Source organism: Pelodiscus sinensis, unplaced genomic scaffold, assembly GCF_049634645.1.
Source record: "Pelodiscus sinensis isolate JC-2024 unplaced genomic scaffold, ASM4963464v1 ctg34, whole genome shotgun sequence".
Classification (NCBI taxonomy): domain Eukaryota; kingdom Metazoa; phylum Chordata; order Testudines; family Trionychidae; genus Pelodiscus; species Pelodiscus sinensis.
This window is the reverse complement of record NW_027465849.1, coordinates 1,348,190-1,369,620: the sequence shown is the minus strand read 5'-3', so window position 1 is coordinate 1,369,620 and position 21,431 is coordinate 1,348,190. Positions and strand designations below refer to the sequence as shown.

Sequence of the window (21,431 nt, the reverse complement as noted above, 5' to 3'; positions counted from 1 at the left end):
CTGCTGTTGCCACCAATTCTCTGCCCTGCGAGGAGGCACCGCATCCCGGTGCCTCCTCTGCTGGGGCTTCTCACCCTGTTCCTTCTCCTGCTCCCTGTTCAAACCCCCTCCCAACTGAGATTCCCACCTCTCTTCCTCCTCCCCCCCATCCTTGTCTTTTCCCCAATCCCTCACCTCTTCCTCCCCCTACTCCCCTTCCTCGTCTCCCTCCTTTTCCTGATCCCCTGCCTGAACTCTTTTCCTCCCCTTACTCTGTTACTGCTGCCCCTGGGGTTGCCACGTTGAGCCCAGACATTGGCCCGCAGGAGGCGGTTTTCATTTCCCCTGCTCCCAGCACATCTGGGGCTGGTCTCCCTCCGCCACTGTCCTCCCAGCAGGGACCTCAGACGCCCTGCATCCCCGTGTCGATGGGTCGTGGGGCTCACGGAGGGGTCTGACCCCAAGGCGTTCAAGGGCCCGAGGCCCTGATGCCAGATGCACTGAAGGGCGAGATGCGTGCTTTCTTGGAAGACATCCGTGGCTCCAAGAACAAAGTCCCTCTCGCCCTTCAGCTCTGGGGAGATTTTCATCTCATCCTACAAACAGTAAGGGCCCTTCTGGGGGAGGGTAAAGGGACCAGGAGGCCACAGCTTACCACCCAGTCTGTAGCTTCCGTGACACCCTGCTCGCTGTTGGGCACAGTCATGGTTTGCTGCGAGGCCCAATGGGGGCTGCTGGCACTCCTGCCAATGAGGATCTTCCCCAGCCCTCTCGATGCCGCCACTCATCTTTGCCACTTGTTGGTGCTTGGTTCGGTAAAATGGCAGGAGTCCCAGAGGCTTAAGGCCAAATACCCAGTAAAAATACCAAATGATGGCAAAACAAGTTTTATCAAAGAAGGAATGATTTATTAAACTGAACAACTTAAATGAGCAACTACCTAATATTTGTCACACAACAATTTTTAAACTCTACCTAAGTTACAGCTAAGTCAAATATATACACCCTTAAAAAAACTGTTTCTCTAACACAAACAATAGCAAGGGTAAAAGTTACCACAGAGCAATATATTTCCTAACCTGTCTCTTTTAAACGACTTAACAACAGTGAAGGTAAATTAAATATTTACAAACTTAGCAACAACAACACAAAGACACACAAGGAATCGGAGCATGCTCGAGATTCGTACACCCCTTTTTAGATTCGGTGGGTGGGAGGCGGCCTTTGGGTCCTAAGCCAGACTCAGATTCTGTCTTCCAATATTTGGGAGTCCTCTCCAAGGTAAGGGCAGAGAGGTTTTTATGTTCTTGCCTATTACCATATTTGGTATTGTTTGTGCTCTGGGAGTGGCATGGGTGTGGTCTGGCTGTGGTGTGAGGCCCATATATGGTGTTGAGTGCTGGACTCTAACAAGCTCCATTTTATTGGTAGATAAGCCTTGTTGCTATCCATGTGACGTGGTGAGGTTGCTGAGGTAGATCTTGGCTATACGCACGAGGCCTGGCCAAGAGAACCCATACTTGACACCACTCTGAACACCTGGGGCTGCGGGTCGAGTCTCCGGAGGTGTCAGGTACTCTCCTTCCTTTGGATGGGGAGGTACTCTGTCATATTCCTCCAGGAGACCCATGCAGATCTGGCCGCCCAGGCTAGCTGTCAGCTGGAGTGGGGGGATAGGGTTTATTTCATCCACCTGTCAGCCCGTCAAGCTGGGGTGGCTACCCTGTTCTCCCCGAACTTGCAGCCCAAGATGCTGGGGAATGCTGAGGTCGTGCAGGGTCACCTGCTGCATCTCCGGGTTCGGATAGAGGGGCTGATATTAAATCTTGTCAACATCTACGCCCTGTCATCTGTCTCGGAGAGGCTCCGCTTCTATCAGCAGGTGTCTGTCTTTCTCGGCTCTCTGGATCCTTGCGAGTGCCTGGTCCTGGGCGGAAACTTCAATTGCACTCTCGAGGACTGGGACCGTATTGGGCTCGAGCAGTGCCCGGCTGCCGCAGACATCGTCAGGGAGATAATAAACCATCACTGCCTGGTGGACGTCTGGCAAGACCTCTACCTGGGCGAGGAAACGGTATTTACCTACGTCCAGGTGGCAGGCCATCGGTCTTTTCACTCCCGGTTGGACCGCATTTATCTGTCTCATCACCATCTCTTCTGGGCCCACTCCTCCAGCATTTGGCCGGCCCCGTTCTTGGACCACCATTTAGTGGCCGTGAAGGCCTCTCTTTCTTCGGAGAGGCCGGGGCCAGCCTACTGGCATTTCAATAACAGCCTGCTGGAGGACATGGGCTTCCTAGGGTCCTTCCGGGAGTTCTGGCTGGCCTGGCGCGAGTGGCGGTGCGCCTTTCCCTCGGCACGGCAGTGGTGGGATGTGGGGAAGGTGCGCATGCAGCTCTTCTGCTGGGACTACACCCGGGGGGCCAGCCGGCGGAGGGATGCGGCGATAGAGCAGTTGGAACGGGAGGTTTTAGAACTAGAGAGGCAGCTGGCCACCGGCTCCAAGGATCTGCCCCTCTGCGGAGCGTACCGGGAGACGCGGGAGGAACTCCAGGCCCTCGAGGACCTTCGAGCCAGAGGTGACTTTGTTCGTTCTTGTATCCATCTCCTTCGGGAGATGGATCAAGGTTCCCGCTTCTTCTATGCCCTGGAGAAAAAGAGGGGGGCTAAAAGACACGCCTTCTGGCAGAGGATGGCACCCCCTCACGGATCCGGTGGAGATGCGCAAGAGGGCTCGTGCCTTCTTACGCCTCTCTCTTCTCCCCGGATCCAACCGACGCCGACACCCTCAGGGTTCTCTGGAACGAACTCCCGACGGTCAGCGTGGGTGACCGGGACCGGCTAGAGCTGCCTCTCTCCCTGGCCAAGTTCTCGGAAGCCCTCCATCTCATGCCCACCAATAAATCCCCGGGCATGGACGGCTGACTGTGGAGTTCTACTGAGTGTTCTGGGCCATCCTCGGCCCGGACCTTACCAAGGTCTGGGCTGAGTCCCTGGAAAGCAGGATCCTCCCTTTATCGTGCAGGCGAGCGGTGCTCGCCTTGCTGCCCAAGAAGGGGGACCTCCGCAATCTGAGGAACTGGCGTCCCGTCTCGCTCCTCAGCACGGACTATTAAATTGTAGCCAAAGCCATCTCCCTGAGACTCAAGTCCGTGCTGGCGGACGTGGTCCATCCAGACCAGACCTACACCATCCCGGGCCATACCATCTTCAACAACCTTTATTTGGTCTGGGATCTCCTAGAGCTAGGGTGTAGGGATGGTCTGTCGTTCGCCCTCCTGTCCTTGGATCAGGAGAAGGCATTCGACCGGATGGACCACAGGTATCTCCTGGGCACTCTGAGGGCCTTCGGCTTCGGGCCCCATTTTGTGGGGTTTCTCCAGGTGTTGTACGCTTCTGCAGAGTGTTTGGTCAAGCTCAGCTGGACCCTGACCTCACTGATCAGCTTCGGGCGGTGAGTACATCAAGGCTGCCCACTGTCAGGCTAGCTGTATACTCTGGCCATCGAGCCCTTCCTCCGTCTCCTTCGCAAGAGGTTGACGGGGTTGGTGCTCTGTGAGCTGAAGATGCAGGTCCTCATGGTCCAGGACTTGAGAGACCTGGCGCGGGTGGAGGCCTGCCAAGCCGTCTACTCAGCAGCTTCCTCCGCCCGGGTCAACTGGGTCAAGAGCTCTGGCCTGGTGGTAGGGGCCAGGTGGCAGTCGAGCTTCCTCCCAGCCGCTCTTCAGGCCATCAGGTGAAGCACTGGTCCGCTGCTCTATCTCACCTTTTTCTCTCTTCCATGCATCCCTCTCCTCCGGAGAACTGGCAAGGTTTAGAGTCCAGGATGGCTGAGTAGTTGCGCAGATGGATGGGACTGCTCTGGTGCCTCCCTCTGCTTGGGAGGGTACTGATGCTTATCCAACTAGTCCTGTCCATGCTCTGGCACCGTCTCAGCACCCTGGTACTGCCCTTGGGTTTCTTGGATCAGATCCAGTAGCTGCTGCTGTGGTTCTTCTGGCCAGGACTGCATTGGATCTCTGCAGGGATTCTCCATCTTCCCCTGTAGGAGGGAGGGCAGGGCCTGATATGTTTGCACACGCGGGTCCATGTCCTCCACCTCCAGGCCCTGCAGAGACTTCTATTTGATGCAGGTAGTCTGGCGTGGAGCACGGTGGCACACTCTTTCCTTCACCACTTCCGAGGGCTCCGATATGACCGGCAGCTCCTTTATTTGAGAGGTCTTTCACGAACCTCTATGGGCTGCCAGCCTTCTACCAGGACCTCCTCTAGATCTGGAAGCTGCTAATGGTGACCAAGTCCTTGGGAGCCACCATGGGAACAGACGTCCTCGCAGAGCCCCTGCTACACAATCCCCATCTACGTGTGCAGGCAGCGGAGTTCCTTTCGGTGCAGCAGAGGCTGGTCCTGGCAGAAGTCACAAGAATCGGAGACATCCTGGACTATGATCCTCAGGCCCTCGCCCAGCGCATGGGGCTCTCCACCCTATGTACTCCCCGGCCCGTACTTCAGGAGGTGAAGGACGCTTTGCCACCCACCACTTGGGTTTCTCTCGACAAGGTCCTGCAAGAAGGTGCACCCTGCCCGCACCTCACCCCTGGCCCGCCTGATCTATCCATCGTCCCTAAGCTCCACATGCCTCTCCGATCATCTCCCCCTCATCACCCGAGCTGGCTGCGTGCGTTGCAGCCGGTCCCCTTCCGAACTGCGCCAAAGAGTCACCTGTACACGCTCGTGCTTCACATGCTCCACTTCCCCACCCTTGTGTCCCGCCCAGACACCAAGTGGCAGGATCTCCTACCATGAATAGAGGTTGGGCAGCCCCAGTGGGCCAGTCTCTTTTCCACTTTGGTTTCATGGCCCACCGGGGATATCTGCTGGAGAATCCTGCATGGAGCTGTGAGCATGGGCTTGTATTTGGCGCGGTTCACCTTCATTCTCAACACCAGCCCATTCTGTGGCGAGGGGAAGAACCTGGCACACGTCTACCTCTAGTGAGCCAGGTTACAGCCCCTCTTTTGGCTCCTCCAGAACCTTTGTTTAAGGTTCTGGCTGCACTTCTCCCCACACCTGTTAATTTACGCATATTCCATCTGAGGCCTCAGAAAGTCGCAGGACTTCCTGGTCAGCCTCCTCCTGACTATCGCCAAGATGGTAATTTATAAGACTAGGGAGCAGAGGTTGACCGAGGGAGCAGCCTGAGACTGTGGGGCCTATTTCCGTTCCTGCATCTGCTCACGTATCCGAGCAGAGTTCCACTGGGCAGTGTCCGCTGGCTCTCTTGAGACGTTCAAAGGGCAGTGATCGCGGTCTGGGGTTCTCTGCTTGGTGTCTCCATCTGGTACCCTTGTTTTAGCCCTTTGACCCTCACATTCCTCCCTGTTTTCTTTTTATTTGTCCCAAGTAATTACTTGGTTTCCTGGGCTCAGTGGACACTCCCCATAGGCTTGAGGGAGGTCCTTTAGATTTGGACGGGCTAATGCGCACCCACCTCCCGGACTCCAATAGGCACAGTAGAGACTGGTGCTGTGGCCTGGCAGATTCTGGCTCCCTACACACCCATAAACCCCTAACAGAAGCCCCTATCCACGCTATCATAATGGTTCCTCCTTAGAAACCACTTGGGCTGTTCTGCTCTGCACTTCCTGTTCCAAGTTCCATCCAATCACTTGCATTTCTTGGCACTGAGCCATAGTCCCTGGGGCTGTTGGTTTTTGCGCGGCATGTAATCCCTCACTGCTCACTGTGTAACTAACCCCTGTCTGGATTAAACCTCTATTGCAATAACCAGGTTAATATGTGACAGGTGCTCTGGAGCTTTCACTTTCCCTCAGTCAGAGTTCACTCATAGCTTCAGGACCCATTTTCTCCTCTGCCCCAGCACGTCCATTCAATTTCTCAGGTGCTCAGTGTCGTGCAGGACCCCACGCTCACTACACGGCATCTCCTGGGACATACTGAATCCTTAAGGTAGGTTTCTCCCCATTATTGCCCCCTTTCTTTGCTCTCAGGGGCTGCTCCTTCTTGCTGGAAGCTCGTCCTCCTGTTCCCACCTCCCATCGGCACTTGGCAAACCCAGATTGTGGGTGTGAGTCACTGCTCAGACCCATTGTTTCCCCCCCAAACAGTGTGGCCATCTGGGGTTCCTGGGGGCCTTTCCCTGCAGGCTGTGATGAGATGCATAGGTGATATGGTGTTTCTTCAAAAGGGCTGCACAGCCCTGTCCTACCAATGTCCCTAGAGGGAGGGGCTGCCAGACCAGAAGTGTGTGTGTGTGTGTTGTGCCACACCAGAAGTATGAGTGGGGGTTCTCATTTAGCTTAGAGCTCTACGTGGAAGGTGCCTCCCTGTTGTTATTACGTGTGCTATAGTATCACCCGGAAGCCCCAGTTGAGAACTGTGTCCCCATTATGCCAGGCAGTGCACAGATCCTGACTGAGATCTGGGCCCCACTGTGCTGGGTGTGGCACATACAGACAGTGAGAGACCATCCCTGACCCACTGAGCTCTCAGCCTGGCAGTGGGTGGAGCTGAGCCTAGCTGGGCTCAGAGCTCCCAAGCCATGTTTGGTGGGACATGATGCTGTGGTAGAACAGGTGTGCACCCAGTACAAGGCACTGACTGCACAGGCCTTGTCTGAGCTGGGGAGACATGTGGGGTTAGATCCCATATCACCTGTCAGACCCTACAGTGCCTCAAGCCACCAGCTCTCACTCTGCCAGCCATGGCAGCCTGGAATGTTGGCCTGTTCTCGCCAGCGCTCCTATGTTTTCCCACGCTGCCGCCAGGCACGGGAACAGCTTCCCCTCAGCAATCACAAAGCCACCAGCTTGTTCTCCTCAAAATTCCTCCTCAGAGCCCACCTTTGCCATGGGGCCTGTGGAGCTCTTCTTGCTGGGAGACCCATCTGGGATGGGAAAGGCCTGAAATCAAATCCCTGCCCCAAATCAGAGACAGGGAATCAGACCTGGTGAGTGCTTCAGCCGGACACTCCTGATACACAGGCCACATGCCCACACCCTCTGTCTCTCTCACCGGCTCCTGGCTGTCTTTAGTTCAGCATTTGAACTGATAGGCATGGTCAGAGCAGTTAGCCCTTCATCCCTCTCTATCCTGTTGTGGATCTGACCAATAACTCCTATGGAAAGCCAATGGGACTTAGGTGCTTTTTCAGTATTTTACTCTGTGTTATTAGGCTGAACAAGAGCCCCGCAAAGACGCTGGGGATTAGAGCTGGTCCCAGAATGATCCTATTGGCTGGTTTTTGGCCAGAAACTGGCCAATCGGAGCTGCCTAATGCTTGGGGTCAAATAGCAGCATCTAAGATCAAATGCAGACTAGAAATACCAAGGAGACACAGGTATTATCAAAGGGATCTAAGAGTAATCCTGGAAAGCTCCATAACATCCACACTGGAGTGGCCTCTGGCATTTCACCACTGACTAATCATTTATCTTCAATGGACTAAACAGAAACTGACTCGGTCTATAATGAAAGGCTGATTCTGAGAAGATAAGAGCCGGGGAATAAATACACTGAAACACCAAGGCCATTTTTTCACTTCCCGAAAGATTGAATCTGTGGCAGTCAATCTTCTGGAGTTTGATTTAGTGTGTGTAGTAAAGACCTGCTTAATCAAATGCTGAGGGCACCCGGGTTGACACTGGACCTCCTACTTCTCATCAGGATTAAGGGAAGTCAACAGGAGCTTTTCTTACATTGACCTCTTGCTGTGTAGATGGTGCCAAAGGTTGAATGAAGGTATGTCTACTCCAGCTACACAATTAATGTAGCTGGAATTACATATCTTAATTTGAACTTCCAGGTAAGAATAGACTAGGCCTCAGATTTGCTAAACTGTCTGGAGAAGGAATATGTGAGGAACATAAAGACTCTTTCTGGAGCGATGTGCTGGTAACTTCTCCTTTCTAAGTATCTGACATTTTGACTTTATGGAAATGTACTACACCGGTGTATAATTTAATGAAGGTGTAATTAGATAGTTGTTAGCTGTTTATATATGGGTGTAAAGTAAAAGCTAATGGGTATTTTAGGAGGGAAGATGTAGAGATATGTTTGTGGAAGATTGAGTTGAGTCAGGAAGCAAGATGCAGAAGAGCAGCCGGCAGATCACCACAGATACTCTCTAGTTTGTTTTTGATAAGTTTTATTCCTTTCTCACTCACTGGGCTGTTGTTTAATGAACCACAAGATCATCACAGAGGTACAAGTCGGGGAGCGGGTCCCCAGGGTTTTTTCCCATCACATACAGGCTACATTTGGGGGAACTGGCAGTAAACCTCCTGATTATCTGTATGGGGTAGTTCTTCCTTTAAAATCTCTAGCCTCCAGCTCTCAGCAGACTCGGGCAGGTGTGGATGGAACCATTTAACCCAACACCTGATTCAGAGCTTTTCTCCCCACACATGATAATGGGAAAATTTAAAACTGTTTTCTTTAAAACAGAAGAATAGTCTGCTGGGGCCCTCAGCACAACCCTGCAGCCCTTAGGCCTTAACCTTTCCCCGACCACCCTGCCCTGCCCTGAGCACCTTCTAAAACAGTGTTTCTTAAACTTCTTAAGACAAAAGAACACCAAACAATATTTTTTTTTAATGGGGAACACCAAGGATTGTTTTCTAGAGGATGAAAAAAAAAGCTTGCCCCTTTAAGGGCAGCTATTTGAACTCTCTTCTCTCCACATATGGTGACCATATTTTCAGAACCAAAATTATAGACATATTAGCCACACCCCATGACCTCTGTTAATCATGTCCCTGACACTCAGGGTCAAGATGGACACATGACCAGAAGTAAAAGGTGTCGTGTGACCCCCCTCTAAGAAGTTTTCCCACCATCCTTCTACCAATAGGGATGAGCTTAGCTCCCACAAAATCCCCCTCATGCAACTATCCTGGAATTGCATTAACTCAATGTGTCGCATTAACTTAGGGGGAAGGGAGGAGAGAGTCTGGGGGAAGTGTTCCATCTAAGATTTTCCTCTCATGAGCAGAATGAATTTTGTGTTGTGCACTAGTATTGAGTTCATGTGGCTTGTTTGGATGTGACTCTGTGGCTCCCAAGTTATTAATATCTTATAAACCTCTACCTTTTCCCTCTGCTGCTGTCTCCTCCCCTTACTCAATCATCTCCCCTGGTGCCTGCTGCCTCCCAACCCCTGACTCCTTTTCCCCCTGCTGTCCTGACTCCTGCCCTTCTCACTGCCCTCAGCTGTCCTGGAATCTGCCCCCCTGCATCAGCCCTTCTCTCCCCCCTGTGCCCACTCCTCCAGTAGCCCCACTCTGATCATGTGTAGCTACCCCTCCTCATCCCCTCTCCTAACACCTCTCTCAACACACCTGCCCTGCCTCTCTCCTCTTGTGTTGGTCCCTCCCCTGCAGGTGCCTTCCCCTCTGCTTCATCCCCAGAATCCCCTGGCACCTGTACATTCCCTTAGCCCTGCATGCTCTTGGTGCCTCCCCGTTCCCTCACTGCCCCTGCCCCCCTTTCCCTCTTATGCCCATCCCCTCACCACCTTCTGCACCAGTTCCTCTCATGCTTCTCTGTACCCTCACACATGACTTGCTCCATCCCCGCCTTCCCCAGGCCCACTCCTCCTTTCAACCCTGCTCCCAGCACCTCCCCTTCCTCCTTCTTGCCCCCAGTGCCCCTCCCCTCTCCTCTCCCAGCAACACCCCGTCTCCTCCACCCTCCCACCCCCACTGACACCACCCCTTCCTCCTACTGCCCTTTTCCTCATTGTCTCCTCTTGGCCCCCTGGCATTTGTCTCTCCTCCACCGTGCCCCTTGGTGTCTTCCCCTTTCTTCTCCTGCCCTGCTCCCCTCCCCTCAGCACAAGCCCCTTCCTCTCATCCCCCCCCAGTTCTCTCCATACCCCTCCCCTACCTTTTGCCTTCCAGTTTGCTGATCTGGAGTCCGTGGTTGGGCCACAGGAGTTCCGGCAGCCCTGGCCCCAGCTGCTTCTGGGTCAGGATCACTTGCTGGGCTTTGAGCTGGGCTACCCCTGGTGCTAATTTTAGTGCAGTCCCCGCACCTACTTTGGATCCCATTAGGAGGAGGGTGGGGGAGAGGAGAGAAACCCCCCCCCCCCCCCACACACACACATCCCACTGGACCAGGCTTGTGGAGCGTGGCAGAGAGAGCAGGTCTGTGCACTACCTCTCCCCCAGTGAGGTGGAAAGGGGTGGGGGGAGAAAGGGCCATGCACAGAGAGCACCAGCAGGAGGGAAGGGTCATGTGGGGGAAATGGTTGCTGGACACCGGCATGTGCTGCAAGTGAGCTTGGAGCTCTGGACACTGCGTGCCACTGGCAGTGGCTCTGGCTACATGCGCAAAGCACCAAGGGACCCACTTACGTGCTGGATGGAGCTGGGGAGTTGCTGCTGCACTGTGCTAGCGCAGGGTGTCTTTAAATCCACAGCTGTCCCAGAAAAAAGGGGACTTATGGTCACCATGTCTATGTGGCATGCCACACTTTAATAAACACTGTTCTAAAGTGTCTTGGATTTAGTCCTGCCCTCCAGCAATTCTTTACCCAGTGACTTTCAGTGGACTCAGAAAGGAGGTTTCTTTAGAGGGAAAGTGCCCAGTGTCATGCTCCCAGCACTCACAGAGGACTTAGCATAACACAACTTTATTCCTTGAATCCAGAATGATAACACTCAAGGAACAGACATGGTGTATGTAGGTAACTCCACTTTGCTCTTGGTTGCTCTTTGTAGATCTACCTGCTGCAGACCCATATCACACAGCTTCTTACACAGCCCCCTGCCTGCTAGCAGGACCAGAAAGACCCTTATTTATACTGACAGCTTCCAATTCCAATCCAGGTTTCAATGCACCACACACACACGATGGACATGTTTGGAGGTTGCTGGAAGTGAATCATAAATTGTTTCACAGATGTTAAGGCCAGAAGAGACCACGGAGTCTATCCAGTCTGACCCTGTGTACGCAGGCTGGAGAACTGCCAAAACGTACAAGCAGAGCAGAGACAATTCCTCATTACCCTCTGCTCACCATTCATCTTACTGTAACATCTACTGATATGATGGTCTCCATTGACATCAGGGCTTGGGAAGCAGATATCCCCTGGAGTCTGTGCCAGCCCCTGCCAGCCCATCCCTGTCACTTGGCAGAGTCACTTACTGAAGTAGCTAAGCTGACTCTTTAGAAAGGTGCCCTGGTGTCACCCATTCACCAAGATGTGAAACCCATCTCCTCTGGGCCTGACCCTCACAGCACTTGAGCCTGTCCCAGCCCCAGCTGCACAGCCTGGCTTTAGCTCATGCAGGTAACTGTGGAGAGCCCCGTGTTACATGTCTGCTGTATTCTCCAAGGTGGAGGCAGACACAGAGCCAGGCTCTTTCTGCGGGGGATAGTCATGTGAGTACCACTGGGGTTTCCTCTGCTCTGCTGCAGGCTCACCCTGCACTGGAATTGGGGGGCACTTGTATCAATGCCTGGTCAGAGAACTGACAAGGGGAGGAAATGGGTGTGGATACACGGCACAGCCCAGTGGTGTAAATTCCTGGTGCCAGAAATGAAATCTTCTCCTGTCCTGGGGAGATGCTCTTTGCAATGGAAGCATGAAAACCTGACAAGGGGAAGGTTTCTGGAAGAATGGTGCTGGGGTACTGGGGAGATGCTCTGACTGGGAGCAGAGAGACTGGGGTCAGACAATGGATGGGGTGTGTTCCCTGCCCTGCTGGCGCCTCACACAGGCTGGGGAGTGTTAACCATCCCTGCTCTCTCCTGACAGGTGTTCCCATGGCAATGCGATGGCGGCTCTGTGTGTGCAGCCTGGGGATCCTCCTTCTGGTGCCGTGTGCTCTCTCTGGTAAAAGTGTTTTAACCCAAATATTCCTCCCTGTTCCTCTGTCCCTGCTGGGCTGGGTATGAGCATCTGTGGACCCCTAATATGTCCTCAGTCCTTCAGAGTGAAAGGGCCAAGTCCAGGGGGTGTCAGGAGGGGATGACCTTAGGATAAGTGGTGCATGTCCTAGCTAGGGATTTAAAGGAGTAGCCAACTAGTTGGCTATCTGATAAGCCTAAGCTTATTGAGTAGTCAAGTTGACTACTCACATTTCCCCCACCTTATTGGCTTTGAAAATCTCCCTCTTATCCCTGCCCAACTGTAACCACATAGTGAGTGTCATGGGTTGCATCTAGGCAATGCATTGCTTTATATTCTCCATGGTGAGCTGGACCAACTTGGATACCTTTCAACATGGCTGTTGCTCAGACATAAATCACCTTCCAATGCTTAATTTCCCCCAGACACCAATTCCAGGACAATGAATCCCCATCTGAGACAGTTTCTGTGTTTTGGATATTGATTCTATGGAGGGTATGTGCATTGTCCCAAAGGTCCTTCAAAGACTTGGTACCCTCAGGCCAGGCAGAAGCTCTCTGAGGTGATTTCTCAGCAGCTGTGGTGGGGCTGCATGTATCTGAAACTGGATAACCAAAGAAGTTGCTTGTGGTGGAAGAAGTTTGTAACTGGGTGTCATGGGGCTATAAATTGGCAGGAAGATTCCATTGGGGCCACCCCTTGCCTATAGAGCATAGGTAGTTGCAAGACAGACACCTTTGGAGGACTTTCCTGGGGATTGTAGGACATCACTGGAGGACTAGCTTGTTCAGCTATGGGGTGGCTGCACTGCCCTGGGACCACACTGAGAATAACTGTATTGAGCTTCACATGGCTCAGCCTGGAAACTTTCTCCTATGGGCAGTGCATGTCTGATGACATTTAAATTAACTCAGTGATGCCCTCTCCTTCTAACTCACTGTGTGTCTGCAATGCCTTGTCCTCTTTCCTCTAACTCTGCTCTTGGGGTTTGTCTGTTCCAGAGAAGTTCTCCCTATCTGGCTCCCCACGCCCTGTGGTGGGGATACTTGGCCAGGATGTGGTGTTACCCTGCCAGCTCTCGCCCACCGCCCGACTGCCCCGCATGTACGTGTTGTGGAGGAAAATTGGCACAGAACTAATCCCAGTTCATGAGTACTCGGATGAAGGTCCCAATGAACAGCCAGGGGAGGGTTACCAGAACCGGACGGAGCTGTTCCTACAGGAGTTCAGCAGCGGCAACATCTCCCTGAAGTTGAAACAGCTCCAAGTGGCAGACAAAGGGAAATACCACTGCTTTGTGAAGAACCCAGAGTGGAGTCGTGAAGCCACTATTGAGCTATGGGTCTCAGGTGAGACATGGCACTAAGAGTCACTGGGCTTGGCCAGCTGGAGCCTCCTGTACCTCTGGCAGAGCCACAAAACTGAGCCCAGCACAGCAATAGGAGCCTGCGTTTCAGAGACTGATGTGCAGGACTCAGTAGGAGGCGCTATCCCTTCTCACTCAAGCTACATCTACATTGCCCAGTCTTGCACAAGAACATATATGCAAATGAGGCATGGAGATGAATATCACTGCACCTCATTTGCATATTTAATTAGCTGCTATTTTTGCACAAAAGCCCCTTGCGCAAAATGGTGGCTCATTAAGCATGCAAATGAGGTGTGGCAATGTTCATTGCCACACCTCATTTGCTTATGTTCTTGTGCAAGACTGGCCAGTGTAGACCTAGCCTCAGGGTATGTCTACATTGCGGAGTTTTTCTGGGAAAACAGCCATTTTTCTGGACAAACAATACTTGCATCCATACTGCTATTGTGTTCTTTCGATAATTTGCATATCTTTTCCTGATAGCTCATTGTAGTGTAGACAAAGAACCAGGTGAGGGGCCCTCCTGTGATAATGCAGATCCTTGAGGTTTGTTTTAAGTTATCTCCTGTCTTTTGTGCTTCCTAGTCCAAAGGCTCCACAAGAGATGGGTGTTTTTAGGAGGTGATTTAAATGAGGGGAGGGTGGTTGCATGCAGAAGATGGAGAAGGGAATCTAAACATGAGAGTGACATTTCCTGGGGCACTGATATCCATGCAGAAGCAGTGCACCAGAGGGGGCAATTTTTAGGATGGTGTCACAGGCAGAGTGGTAGCAAAGATACAGGTGTGTTACTATTCCTCACCTTCTGCTCTGTACCAAAGTGCAATGATCCCGACAACTGCTGGGCTCCACTGATACGTGGCTGCATTTCAGCAGCAAGCATGCTGGCTCACTGCACATTTCGTAGTGAGCCAGCAGGGAACAGTTCCCTACAGAAACACAAGCTTGTATTATTTAACTTTTCTTCAAGTGCTAGCTCATGTGCATTCAAATGAGGTGTGCTCACACCGTGTGCATGGATTCCGGAGCTTTTTTCCCCAGTGGCATCTGCTGGGCCAGCAGGGAGCCCCCAGGAGTGGTGCTGCTATATTGGTGCATATATACTCCTGCTGGCCCCCCACCCCTCAGTTCCTTCTTACCGCCTGTGAGGGGAGCTGGAGTGTCTCTGTGCTTTCTCTATTGCCCAGCATTTATATAGTTAGCTTTGTAGATAGCCCTCATGTTTTGGTAGTGTAAATAGTTAAGTAGTTAGGGTATGTCTACACTACAAAGTTAATTTGAACTAACAGACGTTAGTTCGAATTAACTTTGATAGGCGCTAAACTAGTTAGTTCAAACTTAATTCGAACTAGCGGAGCGCTTAGTTCGAACTAGGTAAACCTCATTGTACGAGGACTAAGCCTAGTTCGAATTTACTAGTTCGAATTAAGGGCTGTGTAGCCCCTTAATTCGAACTAGTGGGAGGCTAGCCCTCCCCAGCGTGCCCTGGTAGCCACTCTGGCCAACACCAGGGAAACTCTATTTCCCCCCTCCCGGCCCCAGAGCCCTTAAAGGGGCACGGGCTGGCTACGGTGCCCGTGCCAGGTGCAAGCCTGCTAGCTCCCAGCTAGCAGACCCTGCACCTGGCACCCACCCGATGCCCCCCAGCCCTCCGCCTCTTCCCGAGACCAGGCTGGCGGCTCCCGGTAGCTTGCCCGGGACCGCAAGAGGTGGGCACCCGCATGGTCTAGTGCGGACATCGTGGACCTCATCCACAACCTCCGCACTAGGCACTGGAAAGTGGCCGTCTAGGGCAGGAGAGCTGCCAGCCTGGCCACTCAGGAGCAGGTGTGCATGAAAATCAAGGTGGTCCACTGAGAACCCCGACCCTGAGCCCTGAGCTTACAATGGCCGTACTGGGTCAGACCAAAGGTCCATCTAGCCCAGTAGCCTGTCTGCCGACAGCGGCCAACCCTAGGGACCCTGGAGGGGATGGACCGAAGACAGTGACCAAGCCATTTGTCTCGTGCCATCCCTCTCCAGCCTTCCACAAACTTTGGGCAGCGACACCACTCCTACCCCCTGTCTAATACCACTCCATGGACTCAACCTCCATCACTTTATCACACTTCTCTTTAAACTCTGTTCTAGTTGTAGCCTTCACAGCCTCCTGCAGCAAGGAGTTCCACAGGTTGACTCTATGCTTTGTGAAGAACAACTTTCTGTTACTAGTTTGAAGCCTGCTACCCATTCCTTTCCTTTGGTGTCCTCTAGTCCTTCTGTTATGGGAACTAATGAAGAACTTTTCCTTATGCACCCTCTCCACCCCACTCATGCTTTTATGGACCTCTATCCTATCCCCCCTCAGTCTCCTCTTTTGTAAACTGAAATGTCCCAGTCTCTTTAGCCTCTCTTCATATGGGACCTGTTCCAAACCTCTGATCATTTTAGTTGCCCTCCCCTCTCCCACCCTCTCTCTTCCCCTCTCCCACCTCCTTTTCCCAGTCTCCTCCAGTTTTGTTCAATGAAGAGAGATTCTATTTTTGACCACACGTTTTCTTTATTTTGTCCATCAGGAAGGGGGGCTAGGGAAGGGTAAGTGAAAGGAGGTGAAGGAGGAATGGGGTACGAGCCCCCGATGGGGAGGACTGGGCTGGCTCTGCAGGCTTCTGGGGGTGGAAGCTCCCCTGCAGCCCCCCAATTGCCACCTCTCCCCAGATGGCAGCCTGTGGCAAGTGCAGCCGGTCTGATGGCCGAGTGCTGTGATGTGCCCAGTGTGGGCACTCAGGGCACTCCAAGACAGGACTGCTTTGCAAGCGGGGCACCCCTGAGAACTGTCTGTCTGGAGTGGGGGTCGGGTCTCTTTGAGCACAGCCCTCGGCTAGCCTGAGACAGCAGCTCCACGCTCTAAGTCCTCATCTGATGCCCTGCCGGCACTGCTTCCGGCCATCCTTAACCCCGGTTCAGGGTCCACTTAGTGTGGACATGCTAGTTTGAATTAGCAAAACGCTAATTCGAACTAGTTTTTTAGTCTGGATGCGTTAGTTCGAATTAGCTTAGTTCGAATTAAGTAATTCGAACTAAGTTAGTTTGAATTAGCGCTGTAGTGTAGACATACCCTTAGATAGTAATAGAGATTTAGCCATGTTAGGCTGATCTTGCTGAAACAAAAGAAAGGACTATGCAGCTCTTTAAAGACTAACGATGATTTATTAGGTGATGAACTTTCGTGGGTCAGACCCACTTCCTCAGATCAAATTCTGGAAGAGAATTGGCGTGACCATATATACCAAAGCAATACAATGAAAAAAAGCGAACACATTATAAAACTGACAAAGCAGATTTAGAACAGAAGAGGGAGCGAGGGGGAAACCTCAGAACTGTCATTCATGGTTAAATTTGACACTTTACGAATGGGCCTTAACAAAGATGCTAATAATTGTCGAAGCAAACGCCTTAACCTTACCCATTACAAATATAGCTTCCCCATTCATCACTCCCAGTATCATTATCTCATAGGGTATGTCTACACTACCCCGCTAGTTCGAACTAGCGGGGGTAATGTAGTCATCCGCAGTTGCAAATGAAGTCCGGGTTTTGAATTTCCCGGGCTTCATTTGCATGAAGCCGGCCGGTGCCATTTTTAAATGCCAGCTAGTTCGGACCCCGTGCTGCGCAGCTTCTAATCCGAACTAGCTGTACACCTCGTTCCATGAGGCGCCGGCCGGCTTCATGCAAATGAAGCCCGGGAAATTCAAATCCCGGGCTTCATTTGCAACTGCGGATGACTACATTACCCCCACTAGTTCGAACTAGGGGGGTAGTGTAGACATACCCATAGATACTAGCCCACCCCCTAATCCCCCTTCTGTTCCTAATATGATTTGTCAGTTTATAAAGTGCTCACTTTTTTTCATTGTCTCCTGTTGGTATATATGGTCATGCCAATTCTCTTCCAGAATTTGATCTGAGGAAGTGGGTCTGGCCCACGAAAGCTCATCACCTAATAAACCATCTTGTTAGTCTTTAAAGTGCTGCATAGTCCTTTCTTTTGTTTTAGTTAGATAGTGTTAGTGGTTTTTTCTGCTTATCTCTCCCCTCCTGCGGAGGGGATGTAAGGTCCACACAGTTTTAAATCTTGTGTGACATGCTTGACTCCAAAGATCTGCATGGACCCCCATGACTCTTGTCTGAAGTGTTTGCGGGAGGGCCACCTTGCAGATTCCTGTAAAATCTGCAAAAGCTTCAAACCCCACACTAAACGGGATGGCTATTCCCATTTAAACCTGCTCCTCATGGAGTCTGCGCTGCAGCCAGCATCGGAATCAGCACCCACTGTGGGAAGTACACCAGCATCGGTGTGCGAGACTTCAATGTCACCAACATATTCCACGGGTTTACAGACCAGCACAGCGCCGAGACACTGATCACAATCTCAGGTGACCAAGAAGAGGAGACAGTCTAGGGGGAGGTCCCCCTCGAAGCACGGATACAAGAGTTCATTGGAACATCTGCCCCCTCACCTGCTTGATGTTCCCTGTCCCCTTAGATTCTGGCTGAGCTCAGTGCCTCCAAGGAATCTGGTACCAGACATATGGATACCACAGGAGGTGAGACCACCCTCAACTACTGATACTTTTTGCCGCTGCCAAAGAGTTTATAGAGCTAACAGCCTCACTGGCCTCACTCCTGGCATCAGACCTTGAGCTGTGACAGGCCAGATATGAGATGCCACATATAGGCCCACTGGCTATGGCAGTGGTGGCATCAGGGCACGAGTGGTACAGAGAGCACTGACAACATCATTTGTACTGGCAGCACCTGCGGTACCGACTGTCTCCTCAGCAATGGCATTTCTGGCACTGGCAGACCTGATTGCATGACCTGCAGCACCAGGAGTCATGAGTGGCACTGATATAGCTTGTAGTGAATGAATATGCCACCCCCGGTATATATGGAACCTCAAACACTGATCCATTAAGGCAAGTCAGAATCTATGGCTTGGCATCAACCTCAGCACCTCCCTATTTGGTATCGGACTATTCATCAGAGTCTGATGCTGATTCTGTGCAGTTGAGGGCCTCTTCACACAGGTGTACTCCATGAAACTGACCCCACTCTAAGCACTGGTCTAGACACCACGGGTACCAGATGCAGAAGCCTGGCCACCTAACCACAGTCACAGTGGCCTTTCTAGACCCCTTGGGCGTACCATCAGATGCAGGGCCCAATACCTTCAGCCCAGGACTCGGTGTCGTCCTATTCTAGGGGCACACCATCAGAGACCCCTTTAACTGGGGCCTCTATCTCTGAAAATAGGGAAAGCCCACAGAAAGTCATACAATGGCCTCCAGCTGAGGTGAAGGCCTGGGGCCCCAAGGTCACTCCCTGGCTCTACCAGTGTTACAGGCAGTGGAACTACCTCAGGACCAAGCCATCCATGCTCAGGGAGTCATCATCATCCTTCCCAGATGAGGGTTTGGCAGATCCTGCCACATCTATGCCAACCATGGATGCTAGGACCCAACAGAACCTACTTTGCAGGCTGGCAGCCAATGTGTGGGTCCAAGTGGAAGTGGTTAATGAAGACACTGATCCTATGGTGAACATTTTAATGATGGACACACCTCTGAGACTTGAATTATCACTGAATAAGATGGGTGTCAAAGATCGCCAATAACTTCTGGCTGACACCAGCATCCATTCTGCCTACCCAGAAGGGAGTGGAAAGATGCTATTTTGTCCCCCAGATGGGACATGAACATTTATACTCCCACATACCTTCAGGCTCTCATGTGGTACAGGTGGCCAGTCAGAAGGAGAGGCAGGGTCAGCCAGGGCCAGTGTCAAAGAAACTTGATGTACTGGAGATGAAGGCATATTCTATGGGGGCCCTGCAACTATGCAATTCTAATAAGCAGGTACACATACAACACTTGGTCAGCAATGGACAAATTCAGGGAACATCTTCCTTAGGACTCCTGCCAAGGGTTTGCCTTGCTGACTGAGGAGGGTAGGATGATCTCCCATATGGTGTTACAGGCCACACTAGATGCTGTGGACTTGGAAGCATGTACTATGGCCACTGCTATTGTAATGCACTGTGATATCTGGTTACAAGTGTCAGGCCTTCCTCCAGAGGTCCAGAACACATTGCAGGACCTACCATTTGAGGGGACAGAAAGATGCCAAGCTGCATAGTTTGAAAAATTCTAGGGCCACCCTGAGGTCCCTAGATATCCATACCCCTGAACCACAGAGACATACCTATCCCCCTAGGCCCCTCTGAGGCCAACCTACCAAGGTTATAGGTCAGACTAGGCAAGGTGTAGGACCAGGAATAATGGCAATAATAACACTAGTGGTACAATAGAAGGTGGAGTTCATGCTCTGACTTGGAAAGGGGCAATGGACCGCCCCCTCCTCAAGATCCCAAGTCTTCATTTTTAAGATGTGCATGAGTTTCCCCCTTGACCCCACCCTTTGGGGACAGGATGTCCCATTTTTTCCAGGCCTGGGCTCAAATTACAGCCAACTGTTGGGTACTGAGCCTGGTGGCAGTGGGGTATGTTATCCCTTTCCATTCCCTACCCCTTTCCCACTCCCCATTCCCATCCCTCTTTAGGGACCTTTTTCATGAGCATCTCTTATGTCACAAGATGTCCTCACTTCTATAGCTGGGGGCAGTAGAAAGGGTCCCTCGATTTCAGGGGGAGGTGTTTCTATTCCTGTTACTTTTTTATCCTGAAATTGAAAGATCTATTTTGGACCCAAGAGGCCTCAATTCCTTTTGTAACAAAGACAAGGTTCAGTATGGTTCTTCTGGCCTCTATTATCCCTTCCCTGGAGAAAGGGGATTAGTCCACTGTCCTTGATCTGAAATATGCATATTTTCACATCTCCATTATATGCACCCACAAGAGGTTTCTCAGGTTTATAGTAGGACAAAACCATTTTCTGTTTTTGGTCCTTCCCTTTGGTCTTTCCTGTCCCCAGCAGAGAGGGTTTTCACAAAGTGTATGGTCACCGTAGCCACCTTCCTAAGGAGGAGCAAAATTCAGGTGTTTCCCTGTCTGGACAATTGTCTAATCAGGGTCTGCTCAAGGGACTTTTTACAACTCTTGTCAAAAGTCTGTTTCGCAGACTTGTCTGACTCATTAATGAGGAGGAGTCCACTCTTACACTGACCCAGGTGATAGACTTTGTGGGGGCCCATTTGGACTTGACTACAGTTACAGCCTCACTTCCAAAGGCCAGATTTGTGGCTATGGGAATCAACATACAAGACCTCATGATCTCGCTTCTCACTACAGCAAACAATTGCATGAAGCTGCTGGGTCACATGGCAATATGCACATACATGGTCTGTCATGCCCATGCTGAGACCGCTGCATGCTTGGCTGGCACGTGTTCACAACCAGGCCGATGCTCCATGCGGTGTGATCCTCACAGTCTTCCAGGATGTCATCCACTTTCTTGAGTAGGTAGCTATAGGAAGTGGGTGATCTGTGCAGGGATCCCCTTCACCAGCCAGAAACCTTTGGTGCAACTGGTCACTTGACGCTTCAGAAACAGGATGGGGCACACATCTGTCCAATCACTGGACTCAAGGTATGTGGTCTCCTGAGGACTGGGCCCTTCACATAAATGTCAGGGAGTTCAGGGCACTCAGACTGGCCTGCTGAGTGTTTTTGTCTGACCTGAGACACAAGGTGGTCTCTGTTCTGACAGAAAACACGCCAGCAAAGTTCTATCAACAAACTGGGTGGAGCTTGTTCCTTTCCCCTGTGCAGGGAAGACCTGCTCCCTTGGGAATTCTATATTGCTCACAACATCCATCTGGAGGCTGCACTTGCTCTCTGGTGGCCTGATGGGTACCGCTAGGGAAAAAAGCTCTGGAATCCATGCATGTGGCGTGTGCACACCTCATTCAAATGGACATGAGCAACACATTTCAGAGAACAACAGTTACAAGATAAGTACCTGTTTTTTATTATTGAATTATTATTTAATTTTCTCTCATGTGAGGATGAGGGATCCCAGGGATACTGCACACAAGGGAATGGAGCTTCTTTGAGAGACATCCCTGGGATGTTCATCAAAGAATGGCAGCTACTGCTAAAGAATAATATCCTCTTTTCTGTCTTAGCCCCCTATGCCTAGCAGCAGCTGATGAATCCCATGGTGCTACCAAACACCGAATTCCTTGACACTCACACTCTCTGTCTC

At 51.6% G+C, this 21,431-nt stretch overlaps 1 protein-coding gene across 1 annotated transcript in view; it reads left to right on the top strand.

Moving 5' to 3' along the window:
• The first annotated feature begins 5,811 nt into the window (after positions 1-5,811).
• The window catches only part of LOC142823745 (uncharacterized), a 76,973-nt gene continuing 61,353 nt past the window's right edge, over positions 5,812-21,431 (top strand). The window contains exons 1-3 of the mRNA XM_075915065.1: positions 5,812-5,949; positions 11,762-11,839; positions 12,856-13,203. Of these exons, the coding sequence (XP_075771180.1) occupies positions 11,770-11,839; positions 12,856-13,203 (418 nt within the window). The 5' untranslated portion in view covers positions 5,812-5,949; positions 11,762-11,769. The remainder of the gene's footprint in view (positions 5,950-11,761; positions 11,840-12,855; positions 13,204-21,431) is intronic.